This window comes from Puma concolor, chromosome A3 (genome assembly GCF_028749965.1).
Source record: "Puma concolor isolate L17-30 chromosome A3, mPumCon1.1.hap2, whole genome shotgun sequence".
NCBI classification, from domain to species: domain Eukaryota; kingdom Metazoa; phylum Chordata; class Mammalia; order Carnivora; family Felidae; genus Puma; species Puma concolor.
This window is the reverse complement of record NC_141669.1, coordinates 126409137-126434939: the sequence shown is the minus strand read 5'-3', so window position 1 is coordinate 126434939 and position 25803 is coordinate 126409137. Positions and strand designations below refer to the sequence as shown.

At 45.8% G+C, this 25803-nt stretch overlaps 2 protein-coding genes across 7 annotated transcripts in view; one reads left to right on the top strand and one right to left on the bottom strand.

Moving 5' to 3' along the window:
• NCOA5 (nuclear receptor coactivator 5) overlaps positions 1–21850 on the top strand; it is a 31152-nt gene extending 9302 nt beyond the window's left edge. Inside the window, exons 2-8 of one of the 2 annotated variants that reach the window (XM_086702354.1) lie at positions 3676–3742; positions 12427–12753; positions 14128–14264; positions 15486–15612; positions 17445–17644; positions 18998–19318; positions 19781–21850. In XM_086702354.1, the coding sequence (XP_086558480.1) occupies positions 3705–3742; positions 12427–12753; positions 14128–14264; positions 15486–15612; positions 17445–17644; positions 18998–19318; positions 19781–20370 (1740 nt within the window). In that variant the 5' untranslated portion in view covers positions 3676–3704 and the 3' untranslated portion in view covers positions 20371–21850. Of the gene's footprint in view, positions 1–3675; positions 3743–12426; positions 12754–14127; positions 14265–15485; positions 15613–17444; positions 17645–18997; positions 19342–19780 lie in introns of both variants that reach the window. The other variant, XM_086702355.1, reaches the window with a different exon arrangement.
• A 673-nt stretch (positions 21851–22523) lies between these two features.
• SLC12A5 (solute carrier family 12 member 5) overlaps positions 22524–25803 on the bottom strand; it is a 36943-nt gene continuing 33663 nt past the window's right edge. For 4 of the 5 annotated variants that reach the window (XM_086702349.1, XM_086702352.1, XM_086702351.1 and 1 more), the window contains 3 exons: positions 25676–25690; positions 25302–25435; positions 22524–25095 (listed from right to left, as the gene is read on the bottom strand). In XM_086702349.1, coding sequence (XP_086558475.1) covers positions 25004–25095; positions 25302–25435; positions 25676–25690 — 241 coding nt within the window. In that variant the 3' untranslated portion in view covers positions 22524–25003. The remainder of the gene's footprint in view (positions 25096–25301; positions 25436–25675; positions 25691–25803) is intronic. The other variant, XM_086702350.1, reaches the window with a different exon arrangement.

Here is a 25803-nt window from a genome sequence, read left to right as displayed (position 1 = left end):
TAAAACAGCTCTGCCACTTTCTCTGTGACATCATGTTTTTTAGATTATTTTCTAATTTTTTTCCTTTTATGTAGATCCCTTCAGTTGGTGTTATTTTTCTTGTCTAAAAATCCTTACCTGAAAAGTGCTTTTAACCATTTTCAGAAAACCACTTAGAAAATATTCAGGCCAAGGTACCTCGTAGTGATGATGATTTCCAGTGGTGCTCACATTGCTAGTATAGTTAACAAAGTATAGAGGTACCAACCAGGCCGAGGTGAAAGAGGCGCTAAGAGACTGACTTTTGATCTTACAGGCATTTGGCCAGAATGAGATAGAGCAGGAGGAGAAAGAAGCATTAAAGTTTCCACTACCCTCTTGTTGGTTACATTTTCTCCCATTATGTTCCCTACCTAATGTCCAGAAAGGTGCCCAAATTGTCTTTCCTTCTTTTTTTTCTTTTCCTTTACATTAATGTCATTTCTATTTCCTTGGCATAGGACTATATGTCTCTGAAAGGATGTAGGAAGAAAATAATCTGATTCAACTAATTAATACAAAAGCCCTCTTTCCCAGTCCCAGTATTTGCATTTTCAAAGAGAAACTTGTTCAAATGAACCTCCAGCCTCCCAGTTGATGGGCTATTAAGTTGTATAACAAAAAATTGTAAAAAAAAAAAAAAATGTAATGGGGCAAGGGTTTTTTCCCTTGACTTTTTAAATCTTTGCTATACTGTCTGATCAGCTCCCTGAAGTTATTTGTACTTTTGTAGCTTCTCTATTCTTTCTGTATTTCTGAACTCATAGGTTTTCCAGAACTTCTGGGTGACCATGTGTTAGGATGTTTTGTGTATTGGGATTGGTGGTGACGATAGTTTTGTTTTCAAAACTCTCACTGAAACCTGCCCCCCAGCTCTCCTGTAACCTGAGCAGCCCTCTTGGGTGGCACTGAAACAATCAGAAATTTCCAGGTCTCATTTTCTCTATAACTCATCCAAGATGGAAGTATAAGGAACTCTTAAATAGCTGTGAATAACCAAACACTTGGCGTAAGGGAAAAAAGAAAATGGTCTGAGAGTTCTCTTTTTTGCAGAAGAAACATAAGTCACATCATCAAAGTATAATTGCTTTAGACTATTCGATGAGGGGGCAAATTACAATCAAAATCATTTAAAGATACAATAATCTTGGGATGCCTGGGTGGCTCAGTAGGTTGAGCGTCCGTCCAACTCTTGATGTCAGCTCAGGTCATGATCCTGGGGTCGTGGTATTGAACCCTGCGTCAGGCTCCACACTGAGCATGGAGCCTACTTAAGATTCTCTCTCTCCCTATGCGCTTCTCCCCCGCTTGTGCATGTGCTCTCTCTAAAAAATAAAAATAAGTAAAAAACAAAAAGATAAATTATTCTTGAATTTTAAATAATATTTCAAATAATTACAAAAACTTTTCAGTAACTTCAAAGTAAAATATTTACCTCCTTCAGTCTAACTGGAACCAGTTTTGCCCCAGAGGTATGTCATACATGACTGCTTTGGTCTCTGCAGTCCTATATGTAGGTGCTCACAGAACAGGATATAATTACACAATGTAATAGTCCTTTTCATATCATATGGGTAAATTATATGGCATTGATAGAAACTTCCCTACTAAAAGAGTACCCTATGTTCTGTACTCTAACATAATCAATGTTCAAGTCAATCAATGTTTAGGTGAGTTTTCTTTATTCACAACCAGTTAATAATATATAGAATCCTACTGGGAGTTACAGTGTTTATTTAGAAGAAATCTTTACACCACCAGCACCACCCTCAGTGTATTCCAGAGATACTCTGAAAACTACCTCAACAATCGAAGAGATTACATTTCTCTCTGAATCTTGGTCACTCCATATTAAAGAGCAGACTAGGTCAGTAGGCCCTTCTAAACCTGAACTGATATTCTTCACAGTTACATAGAAGAGAGTTAGGTGTTCCCTGTAAGGCCTATCATTATATAATGTGTAATTCAGATGTTCATTAACTTTGAGGGTTATAAATTGCGAAAGTGCCACTTGCCATACCAAAGCCATGATCAGAGATTATAGGCCAAGTCCTATATAGATATTATTTTCTGATTTTTTTTATTAGTAGTTCATTTATTTCTGTTGCTGAGTAGTATTCCGTTTTATAGATATAACACATTTTGATTATCCATTCACCAGTTGACCGACATTTGAAATGTTTCCAGTTTTGAATATGTTATTATGTATAATGCTACTATGAAAGTTTGCATATAAGTCTTTGGACACATGTTTTCATTTCTCTTGGATATATAGCTGGATGATAGCTTGTGTCTGCTTAATTGAAAATGTGAGAGGCAGTTTAGGGTGGACTGTGCTTCTCTTACTGTTTAAATTTATGTTACCTTCAATTTATCAAAAGTCATTCTTCTCCTAGACATAATAGAAACTCTGACTTAAAATGGAAGTGAAGATCGTTCTCACTTGAACAGGAACTCAAAAGTTGACAACATAGCGGGGTAAAGTCTGTGCCAGACCTCTTAAATTTCTGGTTATTACTATAGTCTCTCACACCATAGGACTCTGGTTGGAATTTTTTAAATACATAATTACAATTTTAAAGCACTCTAATTAGGTGAGTGCTTAATACCATTTAATGTCATTAGATACACTACTAATCACTTAATATGGAACAAGGGGAACAAAACTACACCATAGCAGGACACAGTTTTATTTCTTCATTCAACTAAAGAATGAAATTATGAATGAATTTATTCATTTTTAAGTCATATAAAAATTGGTCTGTGTTATCTTTGGACATAGATGGGTACATTTCTTTAGATACTTCATCATTTCTTTCTTATACATGGTGTTTTTATTATTCACTTCATTTTTGCAAAGCAGATTTGTATTTAGCAAGCAGGCTTTAACTGCACAAATTGGCTTTTCTAAGTAAGTTTGTACGATTCCACTGTTCTCCGTTACCTAGTTGTAAATGCCAGTCTTCTCTAATGAAAACTTCTTATGTGAAGTGTTTTGTTATCTAACCCTATTATACCAAATGCCAATTCTTATTCTTAGCTACTTATCTGTGAGGGCTATAGATGTTAACATATAATATACTTTGTTTAGGAAGAAAATTAATTTCCTACATGTCATTCTGGAAGATTCTATCTAATGGGATGCAACACAAGGCACATTAAAAGTAGGCCTGCTTCATGGGATATTGGAAGTTTTAAGACAGCAGGGTCCAGTTGTTACTTCTTTGTCACATAAAGTGGAATTATTTGCCTTTGTTCTTTTTTTTTTTAAACTCTCTCCTTCTCTTTCTCCCACTCTCCTTCCCTCAAAAAAGAATCTTAGAGCTGGCTCTCCAAGAGTTTAGAAGACAACCGTTTCCCCTTTTGGAAGGGGCAGTTGTTAAGTTTGTGACTTGGCAGAGTGTTAAGCATTGACATAACCCGTTTTATACAAACTGTGTCAGCTAGAAAACTGAGGGACGTTCCTTACGAAACCGTGACAATGTACTGCCGTAACTTAATAAAAATTGCCCAAGTGACAGTGTGTCTGCTGAATGGATTTTCTTACACCATCTGGTTGTCATTGTAGTTTTTTTGTTGTTGCTTTCATTTGAAATGTGCTGATGATTTTGTTTTTATTCCGTAGCATTGAACAGATGGGTTGATTATTCTTTTCAGATATTAATAAGGCAGCGGAAAGAAGAAATATGAATACGGCTCCATCAAGACCCAGCCCCACACGAAGGTAAAGTACCCTGAAGCAGTGAGTTACCTTGGGAGAGTTGGGCTCTGGGGAGTTAAGCCCAACTTCGTACATCAAGGGTCTTTTCTTCCCCCCAACAAATCAGAAACGCTCAAGCAAACAATAAGAACATGAACCTTGTGTGAAAGGCCTTGCTGCTTTTTTTAAACATACATCAGGAGATGCAGAGAAGCTTTGTGTTTTCGGTGACAAACCCAGCAAGTTCAGCCTGCAACATGAGTTGCAGGCATTTGGAAGAGGATAAACCTCTCTGTCCCCAGCTCACGTGTCAATGGGAGCCTCCACAGCAGGAGGAGTGCCCCGGGGTCGTTGGTGTGTGCTTTGCTGCACTGCAGCGGGCATCAGAGATTCGACTCTTCATTCCACATGGCTGCCGGTCCAGATGTTAACCCAGGTTTATGGAAAGTGCTGCTTGAGAGATTGCTGCTGTGCCTGTGCTGCAGATCCCCTGTTTGCTCGCATGCTTGGGTTACTGTTCGAGGGGAAATAAAAAAGGGCAAAAAACACTCCAGCTCTCAAAAGTCTCCCTTTTTCTTAGCTTTTCTGGAAATAAAAGGCATTTCCCTAATATATTCTTTCTTCTAATATATACAAAAGAGGTTGTCCTGATGTATACCCTTGAGATATGCATTATATTGGCCCCTTCTCTCAAAGAAGGGTCTTAGTAATGTTGCCATTTACATCAAAGATACAGTCTCCAAACTAGCAGATGCAGTGTGTGCACTTTTGTGTGGATTGCAGGCAGATACGCTGTATTTCATATCTGGTGTCTCTTCATGGCCCAAATGAATACTCAGTATGGATTTTGCTTTTTCCTCTAAGTAAAAATACCAATTTTCCACAATAAACTATATACCTAAACTATATACCATGATAGACTACGTTTCCTATAATGAACTGAACACTGCTGAGTACAATGAATCCTAGTCTGCAATGTACTAGGAGCTCCACAGGTCACCCGGGATATACCCAACTCACTTACACATAACATACAGCTGTCCTTTGAGACACCTATATTTTGTTACCCACTTATAGGAAAGAATGGCTGCTGTATGTTTGGTGTATATCGTCCCACTTCGATGTGAAGGATGGGTATTTTCTACGCTAGCGGGAATAGATTATACACGACTGCTCGGCAGAGTTCAAGCAGATTGTAGCAGCAAGGTGGTGGTTTCAGTTGGATTCTTTGAGCACTCTGCCGGTGCAGAGGAGTTGAATCTGACACCACAACTATAGCTACACTATAGCTGCCACGTGGATGCCCTGGCCCTCCATTAGTCTCACTGCAGAAGTGAGCATATACGTTGGCATTATGTCTGTTGTCTTTAACACCATAAGGGATGCCTGTAGCTTGCAGGTAAATACTGTGTTGGTTGATTTTGTGGGTATGTGTGAGCATCCTGAAGAACTTAAATGAATCCTGTAGAACTGCAGCAGTTCCGTATGATGTCTGCTTCCATTATGCTGCATCAGACCATACTGGAGATGTTAGGAAGTCCCATCTGTGCTCCTCATTGCCCCAGTAAACATGGACTACAGAGGGCTAAGAGTTTGCATCTAACTAACAGTCAGAAATATGGGGCTTCCATTGGAAGCTGTGGTTGCCAAGTGGCTTAAAAGGAGATAACAGTGTGTATCCACTTTCCAAGGAGCTCTGATTGTGTTTCTGGACTAGGTAGCTTACCAGAAGGAATATGAAATTGGTAACTATGTAGACCCTGACTCCACTAGTAAAATCCTCTCCACTCTTTCTTTTCCCCACAATACTTATAATCTCTAGATAATATCTGTGTGTTTTTTCAGGCAAAAAAAGAAAACAAACAGACCAAAATAACAACAAAAAACCAAGGCACATTGCAAAATACAGAGTAGTAGATTTATGTCATCCTGTTAATGACACTTAACCAACTGCTTTTAATATTTCCAATTGATTATAGGTATTCAACAAACATTGGTAGTGTTGGGGAAATAACCATCTCCTCTGCTTGGAATCCAGTATAGCTATTGCCAGGACATTAAGTTAAAAAGATTAATTTCATCCCAACTTAAAATGCCACTCTGTAATTTCATCTGTAATGGAAAAAACAGCTGTATGCTTTTCTTCTTTTTTTAATAACATACAAACAACGTTAGAGGGGGCCTTTTAAAACGTTCTCCCTACTAGATACATACATATGATCCTTTTAAAATCCCCCCTTCCTCAGTGACAGTTTCTAAAATGAGATTATTTGGGATATAGATAGGACAGTAGCTTCCTGCTTTTTTTTTTTTTTTTTTTTTTTACAATCATTAGGAGGCACAGCTAGACTAATTCAATTTCCATCAAAAGTCAGTCTTCCCCCTTGGTGCTGTGTCCCTAACTGGGTTCCTCAGCATGTTATTTAACGTGATGAAGTGTCATACTGTCATGCTTATTAATAAAGTTCAAGGAAGAAAGATGTTCGCATTTAATAAAATCTATTCTGAGCCCCATCTCAAACCTGAGCAGAGAGTCCCAGTTTTTTACCTTTAAGAATAAAAATGTAAAAACTCTAAAGCCAGGGGTGCCCGGGCGGCTCAGTCGGTTAAGCGTCCGACCTTGGCTCAGGTCATGATCTCGCAATTGGTGATTTCGAGCCCTGTGTCGGACTCTGTGCTAACAGCTCAGAGCCTGGAGCCTGCTTCAGATTCTGTGTCTGCCCCTCTCTCTGCCCCTCCCATGCTCATGCTGTCTCTCTCAATAATAAATACACATTAAAAAACATTTTTTAATAAAAAAAGAAACTCTAAAGCCAGAAAAATTGAATATTCAAAACAGAATACTAACATTTTGATCATCGTACTGATCATGTATTGTCTCTTAAGGTGTACCAAGAGGGCAGAAATAAAATGGAATAAGTAGGCAAGATGGATGACTAGTGAGCCTGGAAGAATCTAATCGTTTCTTCAAGGGTGAACACTAGATACCACTCTTTGGGTGCATACTTCCAGTCAAAGCCTTGAAGTAATTCCAGTCTCTTGACAACAGCCAAACTACCTTCATTTGGCAACCCTAATCATTTGTGTGTCCCCTGCCATAGGGAATGCAATGTTTCGGGGGGGGGGGGGGGGGTGGCGTGTATTTGTGGCAAATATTTCCCTTAAGTTGTACTTTTATGTCTTCGGTGTTGCTACTTTTGATAAAATAGTTTCTAAGCATGCTGGCGAGACCTTCGTAACACCTTGTTTTGCTGGACGTTAACCTTGAGTGTCAAAACACCTCCGTATCTTTGGGAGTTTTCACAGGATTGTCACCTCTTCAAATGTCTCCGTAAGCCACAGTTATGCTGGCATTGCTCTCTGTTCAGTAATGTGCCTCCCTGATGACTCCAGCTGTCAGTGTGTAGTTCTAACAGTATTGGTCCAGCCAAGCACAGAATGGCTGCATCAGGGATCCCTGCTCCGGATCAGATTTCGGCCTGAATTCTCATCATTTAGCCCTTGGACCGCCTCATCGGACTCTTGAGCACTTTGCTTAGTTACCACGTAAGTTGTCTCGCTTTGGTACTAGTCGCTGGCCTTTACCACCTTTAAAGACTGGACCGTGATTCTGACTGTACCTCAGATGTTCTCCGTTTCTATCTTCAGCTCAACACCCTGGCAATCCAGGTCTTGGGAGCATACCCCGACACAGATGTGACCTCCAAATGAGACACCGTATTTCCTAAATCTTCCTGCCTGGCGTAAAAAAGAGCAAATAGAACTAATTTGTGTACATCAAAAGCTCTGCAGAGAATTTTTCCCACGTATTTGTTAAGGATGTTAGGCCTGGTGCCTCTTTGGTGAAGGTGGTCCAAGATCAGTTCCTCAGAAATACCCTAGCTGTAGACAGTTTTCTTATGTGGCCCAAGGTGATTTCTGCATATACACGGCGCTGATTCCTCTGATGACCACTTGCTCTTGGGTATGAGACCGCGCTAGCTCTAGGTGAGCCTCACAAGTTAAGATACCAGGCACTAACACTTAAAGAACAGCCGTCGATTCTCAGAGCAAGTGCCACCTCCACCGACAGAAAAGTCATATTTGTGCTTGAGAAAATCACCAGTGTGCCTCCTAGGGAGAAGCGTGGACACTTAACAAAATTCGGATCTGTGAGGTGTGATACCTCATTGCACCCCATATCCTGCTGTCACCTAATGGCAAAATTCCACACAAGTCTGTTGTCTCCGTTTCTCAGTAGCACGGAGCCATCGTGGTGGGGGATCGACATCACACAACAGCCAGCCATTTAGATCATGATATTTGTGGACAGTATCTGTGACAGAACAGAAGTACCAAGAGCTATTGGAGAATTTTTTTTCAGGAGTAAACAAAAAACTGGCCCTCCCAAGGAAAATATTCCATTGAACAGAAAGGCGGAACAGAGATGCCAACAAAAAAGGACCGAGGTCTTTCTCCGGAATGTTCTGTGGAGCCAAGGACAAAGAACACCATCCTGGGCTTGAGGTTTCATTCTCTGGAGGAAGAAAAGCTCAAAGTCCATCGTGCTCTTCCAAGATGGTCATTTGTCGTTCTTACTCTAGGCTCTCAAACGCCTAGTGCTCTGTGCACCTCTTTAGTCCCCAGGAAGAGAAGCACTTCTACCAGAAGCGCATCACTTGCCACCTGAGCCATGGCTTTTCCCTTCACCCACCCTTCCCTTCCCTGTCATGTGTTTCCAAATGATATGACGATATTTCTCTCAAGGCAAAGAGCACTTGGCTTTTTTTCCCAGCTGAATAGATGAGAAATTTATAACAGTTTTAGTAGTGTTTGTCATCTGCCTTCAGTTTGTGGACTCCAGTGCTGAAATTTCTCTAACTGGTTCAGTTTAAAGGTTCGGTTTCATTTTAGCCTCTAGTGACCTGGTACCTAAGGGTACACTGCATTTGGTCTAAGTAAAACACCTCTGGTGCCATGGGATGAGATTGAGCCTTATTGGGCTCCAGAAACTTGATTTTAACCCACTTGTTATCTAAGGTCACGCATCTTGTTCAGGGGCTTCGTCCTTGCGGCACTCTGAATCCTGCACGCTGTACCTCCCTTTTGTTAGCTGGTTCTTGTTTTGAGAAAGATGTTGGGGCCAGCAGCAGAAGCCCTTTTGTTCTGGGGAATTCTTGATTTGGGTCCTACAGTGACCCTAAAAGGTTTTTTGTTTTTGTCTCCAGAAGAACAGCTTCTGCCATACTGCTCATCTTTTGGAGAAAGGAGAAAAGCTTTGCCTTTTCATTTTAGAGAATTGTTATCTTCTCTGTTCCTACTTCCACCATTCTTTTGGTTCTTTCCACCTTGTGAATATCATCTTTTCTACATTTTACCCAGAAGGCAATTGAGGGGGAATTAGTAGTTTTGTTGCACGTGGACTTTAGATTCATTGAGGGAAAGGGAGTGCTTGCCTTCTCACACTGGAAGCGTGAGCCGAGACTTTGGGAATCTTGGGTTATGGTCAACCTCCAGGGATGGACTCTGACAGGTAAGTAAGGCACTTCAGTGGATTCAAAAGAAGGAGAGTGATACGGCCTTTATAGTTATCCTAAGGCTGTGATAATGTGCTGTGACTCGGTGTTCTTATCCATATCCCCACCCCTCATTTCTAGGCTGTGTGTGTGGTCTGTGGTCTGTCAGGTTCATGATCTCTCTCATCCCTGATTGCCAAGAACACTTGAAATCTGATTCTACCTCTAATGACTGCTTCCAACTGCTCCCCAAGGCAGGTTTGTCTACTGATCATTAATCCAAAAATACTTAATGGTTGTCCCTTCCCATAGAATCTTGAGTGTTTGCCCACATTATATACTCTAGCAGATGTTATACATGTGAGGAAGATTATATGACCTAATAAGAAAAACCAGAGTAAGAATCTTGGTCAGTCTGCACTTTAATAGAAAAACTGCTTAGTACCTCATTTAAATTCCCTGGTCTCCCATATGTTTGCTCCCACAAATCAGGAGTACTTGTGAGCCTTAAAATGTATGACAAGGACTTTTCATAGATGCAAAATTGGCATTTAAATTGGTTTTGCTGTGCCCTTGTGGATGAAGTGGAACTGAGGCTCTCTACCAAGCTGATGGCAAGGCATCATGATGGCTGCCTAGTAATGTGTAATCATGATAGATGATGGAAGTATAAACGAAACAGGATGCCTGCTCATGAGAGGCTTATAGTTCAGTTGGAAAATTCAATTCATTAAACACTGAGCTCCGTGCTGTCGTCCTAGGGATCCAAAGACATCAAAAGAGCTTAGTCTTTAATAGCAAAGCCATGTAAACATAATTACAGAACGGTGTGATAAGTGCAGCGACAGAAATATGTACAGGAGCAAGGTTCATTGCACATAGTCATGGAGCATTCGCTGCATATGCCAGACATTATAAACCTACATAGTGGGTTTATAGTGGAGAGTCACACTGACAGTCCTTGTCCTCATGGACTCACAGTCTGACAGCAGACATTAAACAAGTAAATAGATGTGTCAAATTGTGATAAGTGACAAAAACAGTGCTATGAGAAAACGTGGCCAGGATTTAAGGGCAGAAAGTAAACTTTTAGACTGTTAGAATCAGGGATAAGAAACATTCATTGTGCTGAGACATAGAGAATGAGTGCAGATCTGTTTTTGCCGCTCAAGTAGAGGCATCAGGAAAAGCCTTGGCTAGTTCTAGCTGAAAGGCCAATGTGGCAAGATAATGGTGAACTTGGGAGGGGAGGGGACAAGATTGGAGAAAACAGCCAAGACCATGCAGCACCTGCCCAGCCTTAGTAGAGATTTTGGATTGAATTTTGAACACTGTGGGAAACCAGTAAAAGGTTTTATGTATTTGAAAGATCACCCTAGAATAATCTGGAAAAAAGATTAGAAAAAGAGGCAAGAGCAGAAATGGGGAAATCTTTCCCCGCTTTAGAAGTCTCTTGCTTTGTTAGGGAAAGATCATTATGAGTTGGCCTTTAGTGGTATTAATGAAGGTAAAGAAATGGGCAGAATTGATAATCAATTTCAGAAAAAGAATGGACAGAATTTGAAAATATGATTGGAAAGCAGTTGGGACTTTGGAAGAGATGACATTCAGTTTCCTAGCTTGAGCAACAGTGTAGGTAGATGTGGCATTTATCGAGATGGAAAGGACTGGAGGAGGAACATATTTGTTGGGGAAGTTCAAGAGTTTAGGGCAGATTTTATGGAGGAGGTAATCCTTAAAGTAGGTCAAACAAGAAGACATTGTTGTAAAAACGTAACTATATCAAGATGAGTAATAGAAATAGTAAGTGTTCTAAGCATTGAGCAGCCAGAAAGATCAGCAGTTACTAGGGAGATTAGAGAAGATTTCTTGGACGATTTGAGACATGAATTTGCCTGTGAGGATTGGATGATACTTGCATTAAGTGCAAGAAAAATATTCCAAGTTGAAAAATCATATGAACAGAAATCCTGAAGCAGATAAGAATCATATGAGTTAAGTCATAAGAACAGACCTGAGGGGGTTGAATCAGGAAATGGGGGAGGGATAATAGTTGGAAAGTCCAGATTTGTTATGGAGGGGTACACAGAAATGTGATCGTCAAGCCGTGATTGGCAACAGGTGGAAATTTGGATGGTTAATCTGATATTTATGTGTAGAATGAATTGAAATCTGGAAGATTGGTTTTTGGTTTGTGTTTTGGAAACTTGTTGGTACCGAGCATAAAAATAAGGGTTTGGATTGATGAATCCAGGGGGAATGAAAAGGAAAAATGAACAGGATTCAGGTGACTTAATGGGGATAGGAAAGAAAGAGTCAACGTTAATTTTCAAAAACTTAAACCTTGGTAACTAGGAAGAATGAATCTCGGCAGAAGTGAAAAAGTCGGGAATGGGACTGAGTAAGAAATGGGTTGAATAAGAAGTTTAATTTTAGATAGGTTGAGTTTCCAGTGGAGTGGAATGTCTCATGAAGAATATTGAATGAGATCAGCACAAATATGTCTGTGACTTCAAACACTGTTTAAAAAGAGGGGAGGGAACTGGGTTCTGCATTAAACTCAGATTAAGAGAGACCACTACTCAATAACTATGTTGACAGAAGCTGAGTGTTCTTCTACTTTACTGTGTGTGTATCATATTGTACTTTTTCTTTTTTCCCTTGATTTGATTATCGTACTATATATTTTAAGTGAAGTTTTCTGTACTTCAGGGACAACTACTTTGATCACTGTTCCTTTGTATGAGATTGTGCATTTGCTCCTTTTTTCTTCATGAGTCTTGCCCCTTACTGTGTCCCTCCAACTTTCCCCCCCTTTTAAAATCTCTTTCAAACAAGTCTGGTTGGAAAAAACAGGTTCTAAGGGAAAGATGCTTTCACTCTGAAAACCTGTGGAGATGATAACATGGTGTAAGGAATACCGAACTACTCCCTGAAACCTGACAAATACTATGACCGCAGTCAAGACATTTGGCTTTGGGTCATACATTCTTCCTCTGATGTCCTAATCTTTTGAAATCCTGGAACCTACTAGTCTTTATTCGCTGATGAGATGGGTGACTGTCTTTAAAGTTGTAGTCATGTTCTCACTGTTTGGCTGCTGTGTTTTAGAGAAAAATGCTTGGAAAGGGTGGGGGCTTCCTCCATTAAAGAGCTGAAGGGTTGGCTACCTTCAATTTCTTTGTCTTAGCTTCTTCTCGCTACCTCCCACAGAGATCCATATGGCTTTGGAGATGGTCGAGATACAAGACGTGATCGATCCCCAATTCGAGGAAGTCCAAGGAGAGAGCCCAGGGATGGCAGAAATGGCCGGGATGCCCGGGATAGCAGAGCCATTCGAGACCCCCGAGACTTGCGGGACCACAGAGATAGCAGAGACATTCGGGATCACAGAGACAGCAGAAGTATGCGTGATGCTCGGGACATGAGGGACCTTAGAGACTTTCGTGATCTAAGAGACTCTAGGGATTTTCGGGATCACCGGGACCCCATGTATGACAGATACAGAGATATGAGAGACTCCCGAGAGCCCATGTACAGGTACATATTCAGCCATCCGCGTAGATCTTTGTTGGGGTTTTTTTGTAACAGTCTTTTTTTGTGGGTGTTCTGCTGAACTAATTGGAAACTCTGTAAGGACAGTGACTTTATCAGCCTTAGGTTTCCAGTGTCTAGCGAGTGGCAGATGTGCTCCTCAATAAATATTTGCTGAATGTGTGAATGTTCAATGAATTATGCTTAGTGAATGAATCTGGATCTCTCCCTGTAGCCTATGAAAGGTAGTATTGTGCAAATGGACAAAAAAGATGGAGTGCAAATTGTTTTGGCAATGCAAAAACACAGGGAAGACACACACGTAGCCAGTAAGTCTGTGAAAAGACTCTCCGCATCATTAGTCAACAGGGAAATGCAAATTAAAGCCACAATGAGATACCACCTCATACCTACTAGGACGGCTATGATGATTTAGTAAGGAAAACAACAAAAGAAAAGAACAAGCACTGGCGAGGGGTAGAGACTAGAAGCCTCAAACATTGTTGGTCGGAATGTAAAATAGTATGGCCGCTGTAGAGAGCAGTTGGCAGGCGGTTCCTTAAAAAATTAAATGCAGTAGAATTGCTCTGACCCATCAATTTCACTCTGGGGTGTGTACCCAGAAGACTTGAAAAGAGGGACTCAAACACATACTTGCATGTAAATGTGCAGAGCAGCACTCTCCACAGTGGCTGGGAGATGGACAAAACCCGAAAGTCTGTCAAAAGGTGAATGAATTAAAAAATGTGATATATCCATACAGTGGAATATTATTCAGCCATAAAATGGAAGGTAATTCTGACACCTGCTGCAACAGGGATGGACCTTGAAAACATGCTAAATGAAGTAATCCAGACAGACACAAAAGAACAAATAATGTGTGATTCCACTTACATGAAATATCTAGAGAAGACAAATTCACAGAGACAGAAAATAGATTAGAGGTTATAGGGATGGGAATTGAAGAGTTACTGCTTAATGAGTGTTCTGCTCAGGGTGATGAGAAATTTATGTATAGATTTATATGAAATATTTGTATTTTTGTATGTATTTTAAATAACAATTTTTTAAGAAGCACAGGCAGGGGGGATGGGAGTCCTCAAAATTAATATCAGTCATTACTATTAGTTATTTTGCATTTACTTTAAGCCAGAAACTATTGTGAGAGCTTTCTGTACATCCTCCCAGTCATTTTGCAAGGCAGGTTAAGAGTCACAGCCACCGAACTGATAAGCAGTGAATCTCGTTTGTCTAATCCCAGAGTCCACTGCCTTACTGTGCTGTTTCCTCACAGGGGACTGGGTCTTGAAGAATTCTCTGTATCTGAGTTTTGCAGGATAGGTGAGTTTTAACTTTGTGCAAATTTCTCCCACTTTTCAGGAGAGAAAGCTCTTATGACCGATACCTGCGAATGGATGACTATTGCAGGAGGAAGGACGACCCTTACTTTGACCGTTACAGAGATAGCTTTGATGGACGAGGCCCTCCAGGCCCAGAAAGTCAGTCTCGTGCAAAAGGTAAAATAGCAGTTTATTTGTTACTGATAGAACACTTTACAAATAACCAACTGGAAAGGGACTAACGACTTGGCTAAGCAATCCACAAAAAGAAGAAATACAGATAGCCTATTAGTATGTAGGGAACATTTAGCTTGAAAATAATTTGTAAAATGCAAGATTACTATCATCTTCTTTAGTCATGTAACAAGAAGTAAATACAAAATTGTAGCAATAAGAAATGAACAAAAGATTACAGCTGGAGAGGGTTAATAAGTGCTTGCTTTTTGCCTGTTAACCAAATAACTACAACTGTCTGCACTCTCTGTGCGGCATGTGATGTGGGGTTTTTTTGTTTTATATGTAATTTTTACCTAATAGCGTCTCTTTTTTAGATAAAGACAAAATGTTTTTTCAAAGCCTGATTATTCTCAATACATCCTTAAAGATCTCGTAATTGTTTTGTAGTTGAAATAAGAGCCTCATTTTTAATTTGTAATAAAACTTTACCACGTGATTTTTTTTTTTTTCCGGAACAAATTAACAAATACCTGTCAATGAGAGTCTTAAATAGTTGTCCCCAAAATGCAAATTAGAATAGTAATGGAATACTATCTTTTACCTGTCAAGTTGGCAGGAATGTTTAAAAATGACAACACCCAGTGTTGACCAAGATGCAGAGAATTAGCACTAGGTAATCTACCCCTGTGAAGGGATAAGTTAACAGCCTTTAGAGGGCAGTTTGGCAGTATGCAGCAGATGATGCATTTAAGTGACCATGCCCTCTAATCCAGCCATTCCATTTCAATGAATTTATAGTAACAAAAAATAATAATACTGGCTATTTTTAGGAGGTAGTCCAGAAGAGTAACTCAGACATGGGGCGCCTGGGTGGCGCAGTCGGTTAAGCGTCCAACTTCAGCCAGGTCACGATCTCGCGGTCCGGGAGTTGGAGCCCCGCGTCGGGCTCTGGGCTGATGGCTCGGAGCCTGGAGCCTGTTTCCGATTCTGTGTCTCCCTCTCTCTCTGCCCCTCCCCCGTTCATGCTCTGTCTCTCTCTGTCCCAAAAATAAATAAACGTTGGAAAAAAAAAATTTTTTTAAAAAGAAGAGTAACTCAGACAGAGTATATGTATATTACGACCTTGGCCTACATACTTGTAGGATTTAAAGTAAGGTCTGTGGCTTATTTTTATAGAAAGGCACAGTCCATATTTCAGTTTTCCTTGTCGGTGTCTTACAGAACGTTTGAAACGTGAGGAACGGCGTAGAGAAGAGCTTTATCGTCAGTATTTTGAGGAAATCCAGAGACGCTTTGATGCTGAGAGGCCTGTTGATTGTTCTGTGATTGTGGTCAACAAGCAGACTAAGTAAGAATCCTTCGGTTATTTCTCCTGAGTAAGGAGAATGGTCAGAAGAGAAATGAAGACTTCCTTTGGCAGCCGTACCCACTGAACTTGGGCTGTGGGTTCTAGCATTGCTCTCCTACATTGAGCCAGAGTTCTGTCAGTTGTGGCTTGACAGAAAACCCATTGCAAACTGGCTCACGCCCCAAAGGGAAATTTTTAGTTTGCCTGACTGGGAATATCAGGTATGGCCACATCCAGTGACAAACCACATCATCAAGACTTGGTCCCTGTATTACCCTCGTTCTCACGCAAGCTTTCTACTGGAAAAGGCAGAATGGCACTAACCCTATACATCTGTCTCAGCAAAAGCCTCTGTTTCCCAGTGCTTCCATTTAGAGGCCTGGAATTGTTTCTCATTGGACTGACCTGGCTCACTGTCCCATCCTTGAACCAGCGGTGCTAAGATTCCCGATTAGCCAGGGCTGGGTCATGTGCCCCATTCCTAGAGCTACAGGTGGAATTGGGCCTGTGGAATCATGTGGACTGAGTAGGAGAAGGGTGCTTTCCCAAAGGAAAACTGAAGAGGGAATATATGTTGGTCATGCGAAGCAATAGATGCCCCCTTCGTGGAGCCACCCCGAATCCCCACCACTTCGGGAGGCACGTGTCTCTGCATTGGCCTCCCAGGCCTTCTTTATGAAGTGCTGTGATCTTGCAGAACTGTCAGGAAACCGTTCTAGCCAATCCAGAGTTCACAGTACCTCTTTGCTTGCCTCTTTTTCACATTGTTTCCTGAAGAGACCGAGCAGAGAGGCACAAGGGAGCGTAGCAGCTTGCAGGCTTGGCACTGGCTATGTTCCCTTTCCCCAGGTGGTTAGTAAATAACTTCATGTGTTTTCAAGCAGTTTGAGGTTAAAGAGCTAATTTCAAGGCAGAGACTAGGGAAATAGGTGTCGAGACACCAAGCAGCAGGCAGAGTTCCCAGGCTCTGGGCTGCCTTGTTTAGAGATAGATGCCACTTTTAACTGTGGATAGCTTTTTTTTTTTTTCTTGACACAGGATAATAGCTGTTATTTTCTAAGCACCTACTCTGCTATCCCTTGCTAGGCGATTTACTTAAATTATTTTTAATCTTCGCAGTCATCACGTTACATGTGTGTTCATTCAGCTCATCTCTTACATGTATGGCGAAGCTAGGTACTGGGATGCAAGTATATAGGGCCCCTTCCTGTGGTGGAGCTTACACCCTAGTTGGGCAGATGACAACAAAAATGGGGGTATTGGTGATGAGCCCTATGAGAAGAAATCTATCAAGGATCTAATTTAGATTGGAGAGAAGGTCAAGGGAATGACATGAGTGGAGCCATATTCCTGTTTTGTTGGTAAAGAAACAAGTTTGTAAGAGGTTGAAGGATTTGCTTAAATCCTCACAATTTTGTAAGTAAATGATAAGGTTGGGATCCAGACTCCTCCTAGCGTTAAAGCCCATGCTTTTTCCACTCTGTTGTGCAGCACCCCAGAGACAGGTACATGCCTCAAGTCTTGGGCAGCAGGATGGTGTTTGAGGAAAGACCACTGCTCTGCAGGATCAAGAAAAAGGCCTGGGTACTAAGGACTGTGCTGTTGGTAGCTTAATATGTGACCATTCTGAGCTAGGCATAACCATTCTGAACTCTGGTGTAAGGAATGGAATTGGTCTAGATTCGTGGAGCCTGAAGAGGGCACTAGGGAGACATGGGATGTGCTAAGATATGAACTCTCCATAGGAGCACACACTGCTGGCTGAGGTGCAACAGTATACAGATTGGGAGCTGGTCAGGGAGTGCTCACTTGGATCCTGTTTGTTCCTACAGAGATTATGCTGAATCTGTGGGGCGGAAGGTACGAGACCTAGGCATGGTAGTGGACTTGATCTTCCTCAACACAGAGGTGTCACTGTCACAAGCCTTGGAGGATGTTAGCAGGGGAGGGTCTCCTTTTGCTATTGTCATCACCCAGCAACACCAGATTCACCGCTCGTGCACAGTCAACATCATGTTCGGAACCCCACAAGGTACGGAGGCCCAAGTGGGTTAGAATTCCAGAGATAGTCACTAGTCCATTAATTCTTTGATGCCCTACTGAGAAGAAGCAGGTTTGGGGCAAATGACTCGTATGTCAGCTCAAAGATGGTGGGTCCCTTTTATAAGCACACTGGAGGAGACTTGCATAGTCACTTACTTGTCTGATATTCTTTCAGTGGATGCAGTTCTGGGTCTGCTATATGGAAAACATTATATTTAGCTCTCAGGTATACATAGCGGGATGCTGGTAAATGTGTAACCACTAGTTCTGGGAAGGGGGCAGGAGGCATTGTGGTTCACAGCATTTGCTGATGGTGTAAATGCTCCCCCTGTGTGTCTTGTTTCAAGCCACCAACATGCAGTCACTTCAGGGACGGTTGGGAAGAGACAGACCTGCACCATCAGCTCTCACCATTGAGAGCAGGTGCTGGCACACCTCTGGCAGATGTGCACCGCATGGAGCGTGCTAGAACCCTTGGCTTTCATTAGACTTTGTAATAAGGGACTGAGGACACGACAGGCGACGGGACAGTCTGCAAGTGTGCTAGAGAAGTAGAGGGGGCAGGAGAGCAGGGAGGAGGCCCAGGAAGTCCTTGAAGCCCTTCCCTGAAGATGCTTTTAGTACATCGCACTCAGGATCTTAGGACTCAGCCAACCGATGGCCCTGGCCATTGCTCTTCCAGCCCAGGCTGGACTTTGCCCTTTTTCCACCACATCGGAATCTCTTTGCCTGACTTGTTACCCATAACCATAAAATACATAGGGTTCTCACTAGGTCATTTGTGTCTCTGAGCAGTAGTTCTCAAGATGTGTGAGGGCATTTCTGTGACGTTCTGAGGCTTCTCACCACCCTGTAGGTCACGTTGCCCATGGGTAAGGAGAGGAGGTTATTTAGGGTCATATTTGATCTTAATGCATGACCTTTGAACTGATGAATTCAGAAACAGTAGGCCAGCTGTATCCTGAGTGTCACAGTAGAGAGCCAGACTTTACAGAAGAGCTTTTTGGCCCCCTGCAGCCTGCCTCCCATGGTTATTCCCCATGTGGTCTTTTTGAATCTGTGGGAGACTGTCATGTTTCTTTGGTTTTTACTACAAGTCTGTGATCTAGGAATTCCCCCGAAGAACCAGCTCTGTGAAAGGTGTGTGTGTTCCCCACCAAAGAAATCTATTCACCTGTCTTTCCAGCTTTCGTCTCCCCCACTCTGCTCCGCATCGTAAGGCTTTTTGTCACCAGAATGGTTTTCTTGCTGGTTTGAGGTTAGAAAAGGCTTGGTAGAGTCCAGAAGTTGGGCACTCACAACTGTCATGGGAGAAAATAACTCCTGTCATTCTCTCCTACAGAGCATCGCAACATGCCCCAGGCAGACGCCATGGTGCTGGTAGCCAGAAATTATGAGCGCTATAAGAATGAGTGCCGGGAGAAGGAGCGAGAGGAGATTGCCAGACAGGCAGCCAAGATGGCAGATGAAGCCATCCTGCAGGAAAGGGAGCGCGGAGGCCCCGAGGAAGGAGTGCGCGGGGGGCACCCTCCAGCCATCCAAAGCCTCATCAACCTACTGGCAGACAACAGGTACCTCACTGCCGAGGAGACTGACAAGATCATCAACTATCTGCGAGAGCGGAAGGAGCGCCTTATGAGGAGCAGCACCGACTCTCTGCCTGGTGAGCTACGTGGCAGGGCCGAGGTGAAGTTCTGACTCTGCATTTCTCTAACCCCCAGGCTCTGTGGGGAGGGTGGCAGGCCCAAGCTCTTTGGGGTGGGTAAGGGGAATGAGCCCGTCCCCTGGGTTCTCCCACGGGCCATCCTCGCTGATGTAGTGATAACTTAACATTTGGGTACTGAATTCCAGTCCCTGTAGTTAATGTGGCAATGGTTGGGCTAAGATTGCCAGCTACCTGGTCACCGAGATGGATGCCCTTTGTTCCTTTAAGTAGTCCTCTGGGGCACCTAGGCTGTTTTCTGGAGACAGCATATACCATGAAGTAGCTCCTTTGGGAAATTGATGTTATAGTCTGTGTACTATGTGATTGATGTGATCAGTGATTGTTGTTCTTCCCTGGCTGTTAAGCCTCCTGCCCACGGAGGGTACTTTCAACTAGATACCTCCTCCTTCTGTCTTTTAGGCCCGATTTCCCGCCAACCACTCGGGGCGACCTCGGGTGCCTCGCTGAAGACACAGCCAAGCTCCCAACCGCTCCAGAGCGGCCAAGTGCTCCCCTCTGCTACACCCACTCCAGCTGCACCCCCCACCTCCCAGCAAGAGCTTCAGGCCAAAATCCTCAGCCTCTTCAATAGTGGCACGGTTGTGGCCAATAGCAGCTCTGCATCCCCTTCAGTCGCTGCCGGAAACACCCAGAACCAGAATTTTTCCACGGCAGCAAACAGCCAGCCTCAGCAAAGATCACAGGCCTCTGGCAATCAGCCTCCAAACATTTTGGGACAGGCGGGATCTGCTCGGAACATGGGCCCCAGGCCTGGGGCTCCTTCCCAAGGGCTCTTTGGCCAGCCTTCCAGTCGCCTGGCACCTGCTAGCAACATGGCTAGCCAGAGGCCCGTGTCTTCCACAGGTATCAACTTTGACAATCCAAGTGTACAGAAGGCTCTGGACACCCTGATCCAGAGTGGCCCTGCTCTCTCCCACCTGGTTAGCCAAACTACAGCACAGGTGGGGCGGCCCCCGGCCCCATTGGGATCCTACCAGAGGCATTACTGAGGCTAAGTCTCTCAACTGTCCCCAGTCCCCTCATCCCCTGGCCTCCTCCCACCTACTGCGTTCAAATAGAGTTATTTGGAGGATGTTCTCTGCGCCTCTCCAGGTCTACATCGAATGTTTCTACCACCTGCTCTCTCTTCTGCCCAAGGCTTTGTTGCTTATTCCTTCCAGAGTCAGAGTTTATACTGCATTTGGGGGTGTATCTTTTTTTGTTGTTTTTGGTTTTTGTTTTGTAGAAAATAAATATCTCTGGGGTCACTTGGGCAGTATAGGTGTCCGGGCTCAGTTTATATTTCATGGGTTTCTCTGGTCTCTGTCAGCTGGATTTGGGGGCTGGGGAGAAGGAAGAAGCCACGCCCCGATCGACTGAGTTTGGAACAGCATTTTCATGTCCGTCACCACCGCCTTTGTTCATTTTGAACCTACCAAGGTTTTTTTCAGCTTCACACAGGCCGACCAGAGCTCAAGCTCCTGTCTGCAGCTGCTTCCTAGGGTTGCAGAAAGCCAGCCTGGGCTGGGCAAGCACCGTGTCCTCGTGCCCCATTCCGTGCGTATGGGGTCTGCCGGAGGATTCATAAAGCAGCTGCTCTGGAGTTTGTCTAGGAGAGTGCATGGCGGCCACGGAAGCAGGCACTTTTCTGCCTAATCCAGGGTTGTTAGTTTGGGGTTTTCTTTCTTTCTTTTTTTCTTTCTTCTTTTCTTTATTTTTTCTTTCTCTTTCCTTCTTTTTCTTTCTTTTCCTTCCTCCCCTTTTTTTTCTTTTTTCTTTCCCTTTCTTTCTTTCTTCCTTTCTTTTTTTCTCTTTCTTTTCATTTCATTGGAGGATCTCCAATGGATTGAACAGCTCCAGTCACCAGCAGTTCAACAAGAACTGTAATCTGGGCCCTGACCACTCTCACCCCCTTAACGTTTTTGTCAGCTTCTCCCTCTCCAGTGCTAGTTTCATGGAGGTTCTGAGAAAGCAACTCTAGACTCTGGCAGGGAACACCCTTTTTTTTTTTTCAGTGATTGTTTTGAGCTTTTGGCTCAGAAATCAGGTTCTTATTTTCATTTGGACTCTTCTGTTTCTGAGCAGCAGGAGGTAGGGACCATTTTGATGTCAGACTTTTGGTAGCTGGACATATCCTTGATACAGGTGGTTGTTCATAACTTTTGAGCCAGAGTGAAATTATTAGAGGGAGGACTTCTGGCTGCTGCTCTCTATGGAGCCAAAGGAAGCTGCCCTCTCCCTAGGGATGGTGCTCATCAGAGCCCTGTGGGTCACAGTCTCAAGGGTCCCCTGCAGGGATGACGGAGGGCAGGGACCTCAGCTGAGTCCTTGCCAGTGGCTGAGCAAACAATGCTTTCAAAAACTCAAGGTCCCCGATGGCAGTGTTTTATGTTCTGACCTGTTTGTGTTCTATAGTGTTTTTTTCCTCTTTGGAATTCTGTGTTGTTAATAAGATGAGATGATTACTTTTTATTAAAATGAAAAAGTAAAGGCTGTGTTGTCTTTTTGGGGTGTGAATAACTGCAGGGGCATTCCCTCCCCAGTCAGAAGGTGAGGGCCCCTGACGGAACATTGACTGGTTTCCGTCTGCCGTGACGCCTGCCCCCTCTTGTCCTCATCTGTGGTTGCGGTCAGCCCCGAAAACCTCCTCTGACCCTAGTCCTCTTCTGCCACACCTCCCCCGGTCAGAAGCTTTAACATCAGGTCAGAGCAAAAGCCTGCTGGCTAATTATGACGCTGTGTTAAACGTGCTTGTTTGTGGTGGACTCTCAGTGTGGCAGCAGGCTTGTCCGCTCACTCTGGGAAAGGGACGTTTCTGAGGAGGCCGTTTCTGGCCGCTGGCCAGTGGAGCAGGGTGCTCTCCCGCTTTGATTTGGCCTCAGCTGCCACCCTGTGTTCTACCCGCTATGTGGGGAGTTGGCAGAACCGTAGAGTCATAGAAAGTGGGAGCCTGGAAGAGCATTTAAGGGCCAGGAGCCTGGGGAAGGGGGCGAGGTCGGACCAGCACCGGCCTGACCTGGTTGTCCCAGGCAACCAGACCCTGAGGAGCAGCCCAGCCAGGGACCGTGGGTCGGGGTGTGATGAGGCAGAGCTCCTCCCGAAGAGCCACCTTGAGTTCCGCTCCTTCCCCCTCAAGGGTCCACACAGCACACCTCAGGCTGTGAAGGGTATAATAAAATTATTTTTATTGCATTTTGTGCAGACGGGAGTCTAAAAAATACAGTAAAAGCTGTAAAGCATTAAATGGGAGCGGAGGAGCATTCAACAAGAAAGGAAAGAACCAACGCGCTCCTTTCCATATTGGCACAAAGAACACAAGATCAGTACTGAGGCGGAATGCGGAATACTGAAACACTGAAAATTAAAGGCAGGCCTAATAATAGTAATAAATAATCTTGATTTGGTTTGCAACCTCTCCTATTTACAAGGGTTTTCAACTTCATTGCATTGCCCTGCACATAGATCGGCTAAAACAAAAGCAACACTAGTTCTCACTACGAGGCTATTGAAATATTGCACTCAGAATAAAAGTCACTTGAATGGACATGAAACATCTAGCTACGATGATTATAAAGATAATTTGATGAATGACCTGTGATAACATTCATAACAAATATTGCACATGTAGCACAGAAAACTTGGGTTTTGTTATGGGATGTTTGTCTTCTTTAACAGAAACTTTGCTCTTGCCAACCAGACATTCTGGGCCCAGATAGTGCAACTTTGGTTCCCTAATTGGTGGTGTTGATACAGCCCCTTCCCCTTCTGCCCAGGCTGCCGCTTAGCCTGGGGATGCTCAGGCCCCCAGAAGGCTAGACCCAGCTGTGGTTCTCGGAGGTCTTTTGAAAGATGCAGGGGGGTCAGGTGGGGGGGCCTGGTGTCTTAATATTTCCAACCTTCTGGAGAGTCCATCTTGCCCCCTTATCAGAGGGCCTTGGCCTAACAGGCAGATACTGAGACCTACCTCCAGCCACACCTGACCCAGTCTATAGACGGCAACAGCTCCAGCTCTCCGCCTTGGGCTCAAAGGGAAGGAGGTGGTGAGGTCAGGAGTACTCAGTAGCCCCAGCTCTGGGAGGTGGGCAGGATGTCTAGGTGCAAATGTCAGGGACCTGGAGCTGGAGGTACTGAACCCGGTCCCAGAGGGCGCTGGAACGAGCATGCAGTGTCTGTCCCCCTTAGTGACGTGCCCTGGGGGAAGGGAGCCCGCCCAATGCACCTTCTCTAGGGATAGACGGCGCCTCCGACCAGGCTGCATGGAGCAGAAGCGCCAAGGACTGGAGTTGGAGAAGCCAAAGAAAGGCTTTGGGTCCTGGTTGGAGGAGGGCAGAGAGGCGCTTAGAACAAAGCACATGGCGACTCCAGCCCTCCCCCAGGCCCGGGTGCCTGGGAGACGCGGCTAGAGGCCGCTGCTGGGCAGCAAGGCCCGGCCCCGGCACGCGGGAGAAGGCGGCTGGGTCCCCGAGGCAGGAGCTGCCAGCTGCCGGGTGGGGACAGGGGAGGGAACATCAGGAGCAGAGCTGGGGCCTCCCCGGTGGGTCTGGCCCCTAAACCCAAATCGCTTCCCCTCCTCCCTCGCCTGTCCCAGGGACGCAACTCCGGGGAGGGGACGCCCTCCAGCTCCCCGGTTTCAGTCTTTGGCGAGGAGCCGTGGGATAGGGGGAGCAGGCGACCAGCCGACGAGGAGAGACGCCCGCTCCCCCATGAAGGCACGGGGGCGGGGCTTCCTCGGTCTCTCCGCCCCCCATCCCCTCACCACCCCCGCCCCCAGCAGCCCCTCCCCGGTCCCGGCTCCTGCTCGCGGGGAGCCGAGAGGCGGCTGCGCGCGTCTCCGCAGCCGCTGGGAGGCGGATCCAGGAAAAGCCGGGCGCTGGTCCCACCCCATCTCCAAAACGAACTTGCGGGAAGGGTCGGAAGCCGGGGGCGCGCGGGAAGGGCGAGGAGGCGAGAGCGTAGCGGGGGTGTCGAGGGGCCAGGACCACGACTCCCGCCTGGGCCGAAAGCACTTTTGCTCCCAAACTCGCGGACGTCCAGGAAAACCCAGCCTCCCGAGGCCGCCGCCTCCCCCGCGTGCCCCCAGCGGGAGAGCTCGAAGACGGCGAGCAGAGAAGTCCGTTGCGCTTCTAGTCACAGAAATATGGGGACGTTAAAAATACACGCGATGTCTCCTGTACACTATGTATAGGCGCGGCCCCGCGCGGAGGGGCGGCGGGTCGGGCCGAGCGCGGCCTCCCCACCGCGCGCCCTCGGGCCGCCCGGGTGCCGGGCCCGCGCCGGGGCGCCGAGGAGGACCGGGCGGGGCTGGGGAGGGGACGCGGCCGCGCGGCCCGCGGGCGCTCCTCACGGCCCCGCTCCTCCGCCCTCCGCGCCTCCCCGGCCTTATTGCAGCGTCTCCTCCGGCGGGGCGAGGCCGGGCCCGCAGAGCGACGAGCCAACGGGGCGCTCGGGCTCCGGCCTCCGCGCGGGGCGGTCCCCTCCGAGTCAGCCCCGAGCGGCGTGACCTCCGGGCTTCAGGCAGCGGGGAAAGGGGCCAGGGCGCGGGCACAGGGTCTGTATGTAAACGGTGACAGCGGCGGGGGGCGCGGCGAGGGCTCCGGGGCCGCCGGCCGGGCGCGCTCGGGCCCGGGTGGCAGGTCCTGGCTCTCAGGAGTAGATGGTGATGACCTCGCGGCCGCCGCCGCGGACCAGCATCACCCGGTCCAGGTGCTCGGTGAGGACCTCGAGGAACTCCATGTCTGAGCGCCAGTCAAGGAGAAAAGCCGCGTCCCCTTCGCCCTGACGGAGTGGAGGGTCGCGATCGGGCGCCGGGGACCCCTGGGCCCGCCTCCCGGTCTGAGGTTCCTGACGCGGGAACGCCTCGGCTCTTCCCTCCCAGGACGAGGACCCCGTTGCCCCGGACGTCAGCCTCCCTCCCGCACGCCCCACTTTAGGTCCTGGATACAATTTTCGTCACCGTTGCGGTTGCGGGGAGGTCCAGGCATGTTGAGCAACACCAGCTTGGCATCCCGGGATTTCTTCACGATGACCTCGTTCAGCCGCACGGCAGTGTGCATGCGCCGCACGTTGGACTGGTTCCTGGGGGAGGCAGGAGGGGAGGCGGGCGCGTGAGCCCGAAGCCGGAGAGCAGGACCCAATGCCCTTGCAGCCCCAGGCGCACTGGGCCGCTGGCACCGGTCAACCCCAGACCTCTCCAAGTTGGGCTGTTCAGAGACCCCAAACGGCCAGGGGCCCGCGCTGAGGGTTCGTGATAGACTGAGGAGAGCAGGGACCCTGGCCAACCCAGAAGAGAGAATTAAAAAATCCTGAAGCACTTACAAATTCTCCCACTCCCTTCAGGAAACACAAGAGAAGCAAAGAGAGGAAGAACAAGAGAGGGGTCAGAAGAAGGAGGGGCTGAGCACTTGGGCCACCATCCTCCCCCTCCCCCACCCAGTGCTCGCCGG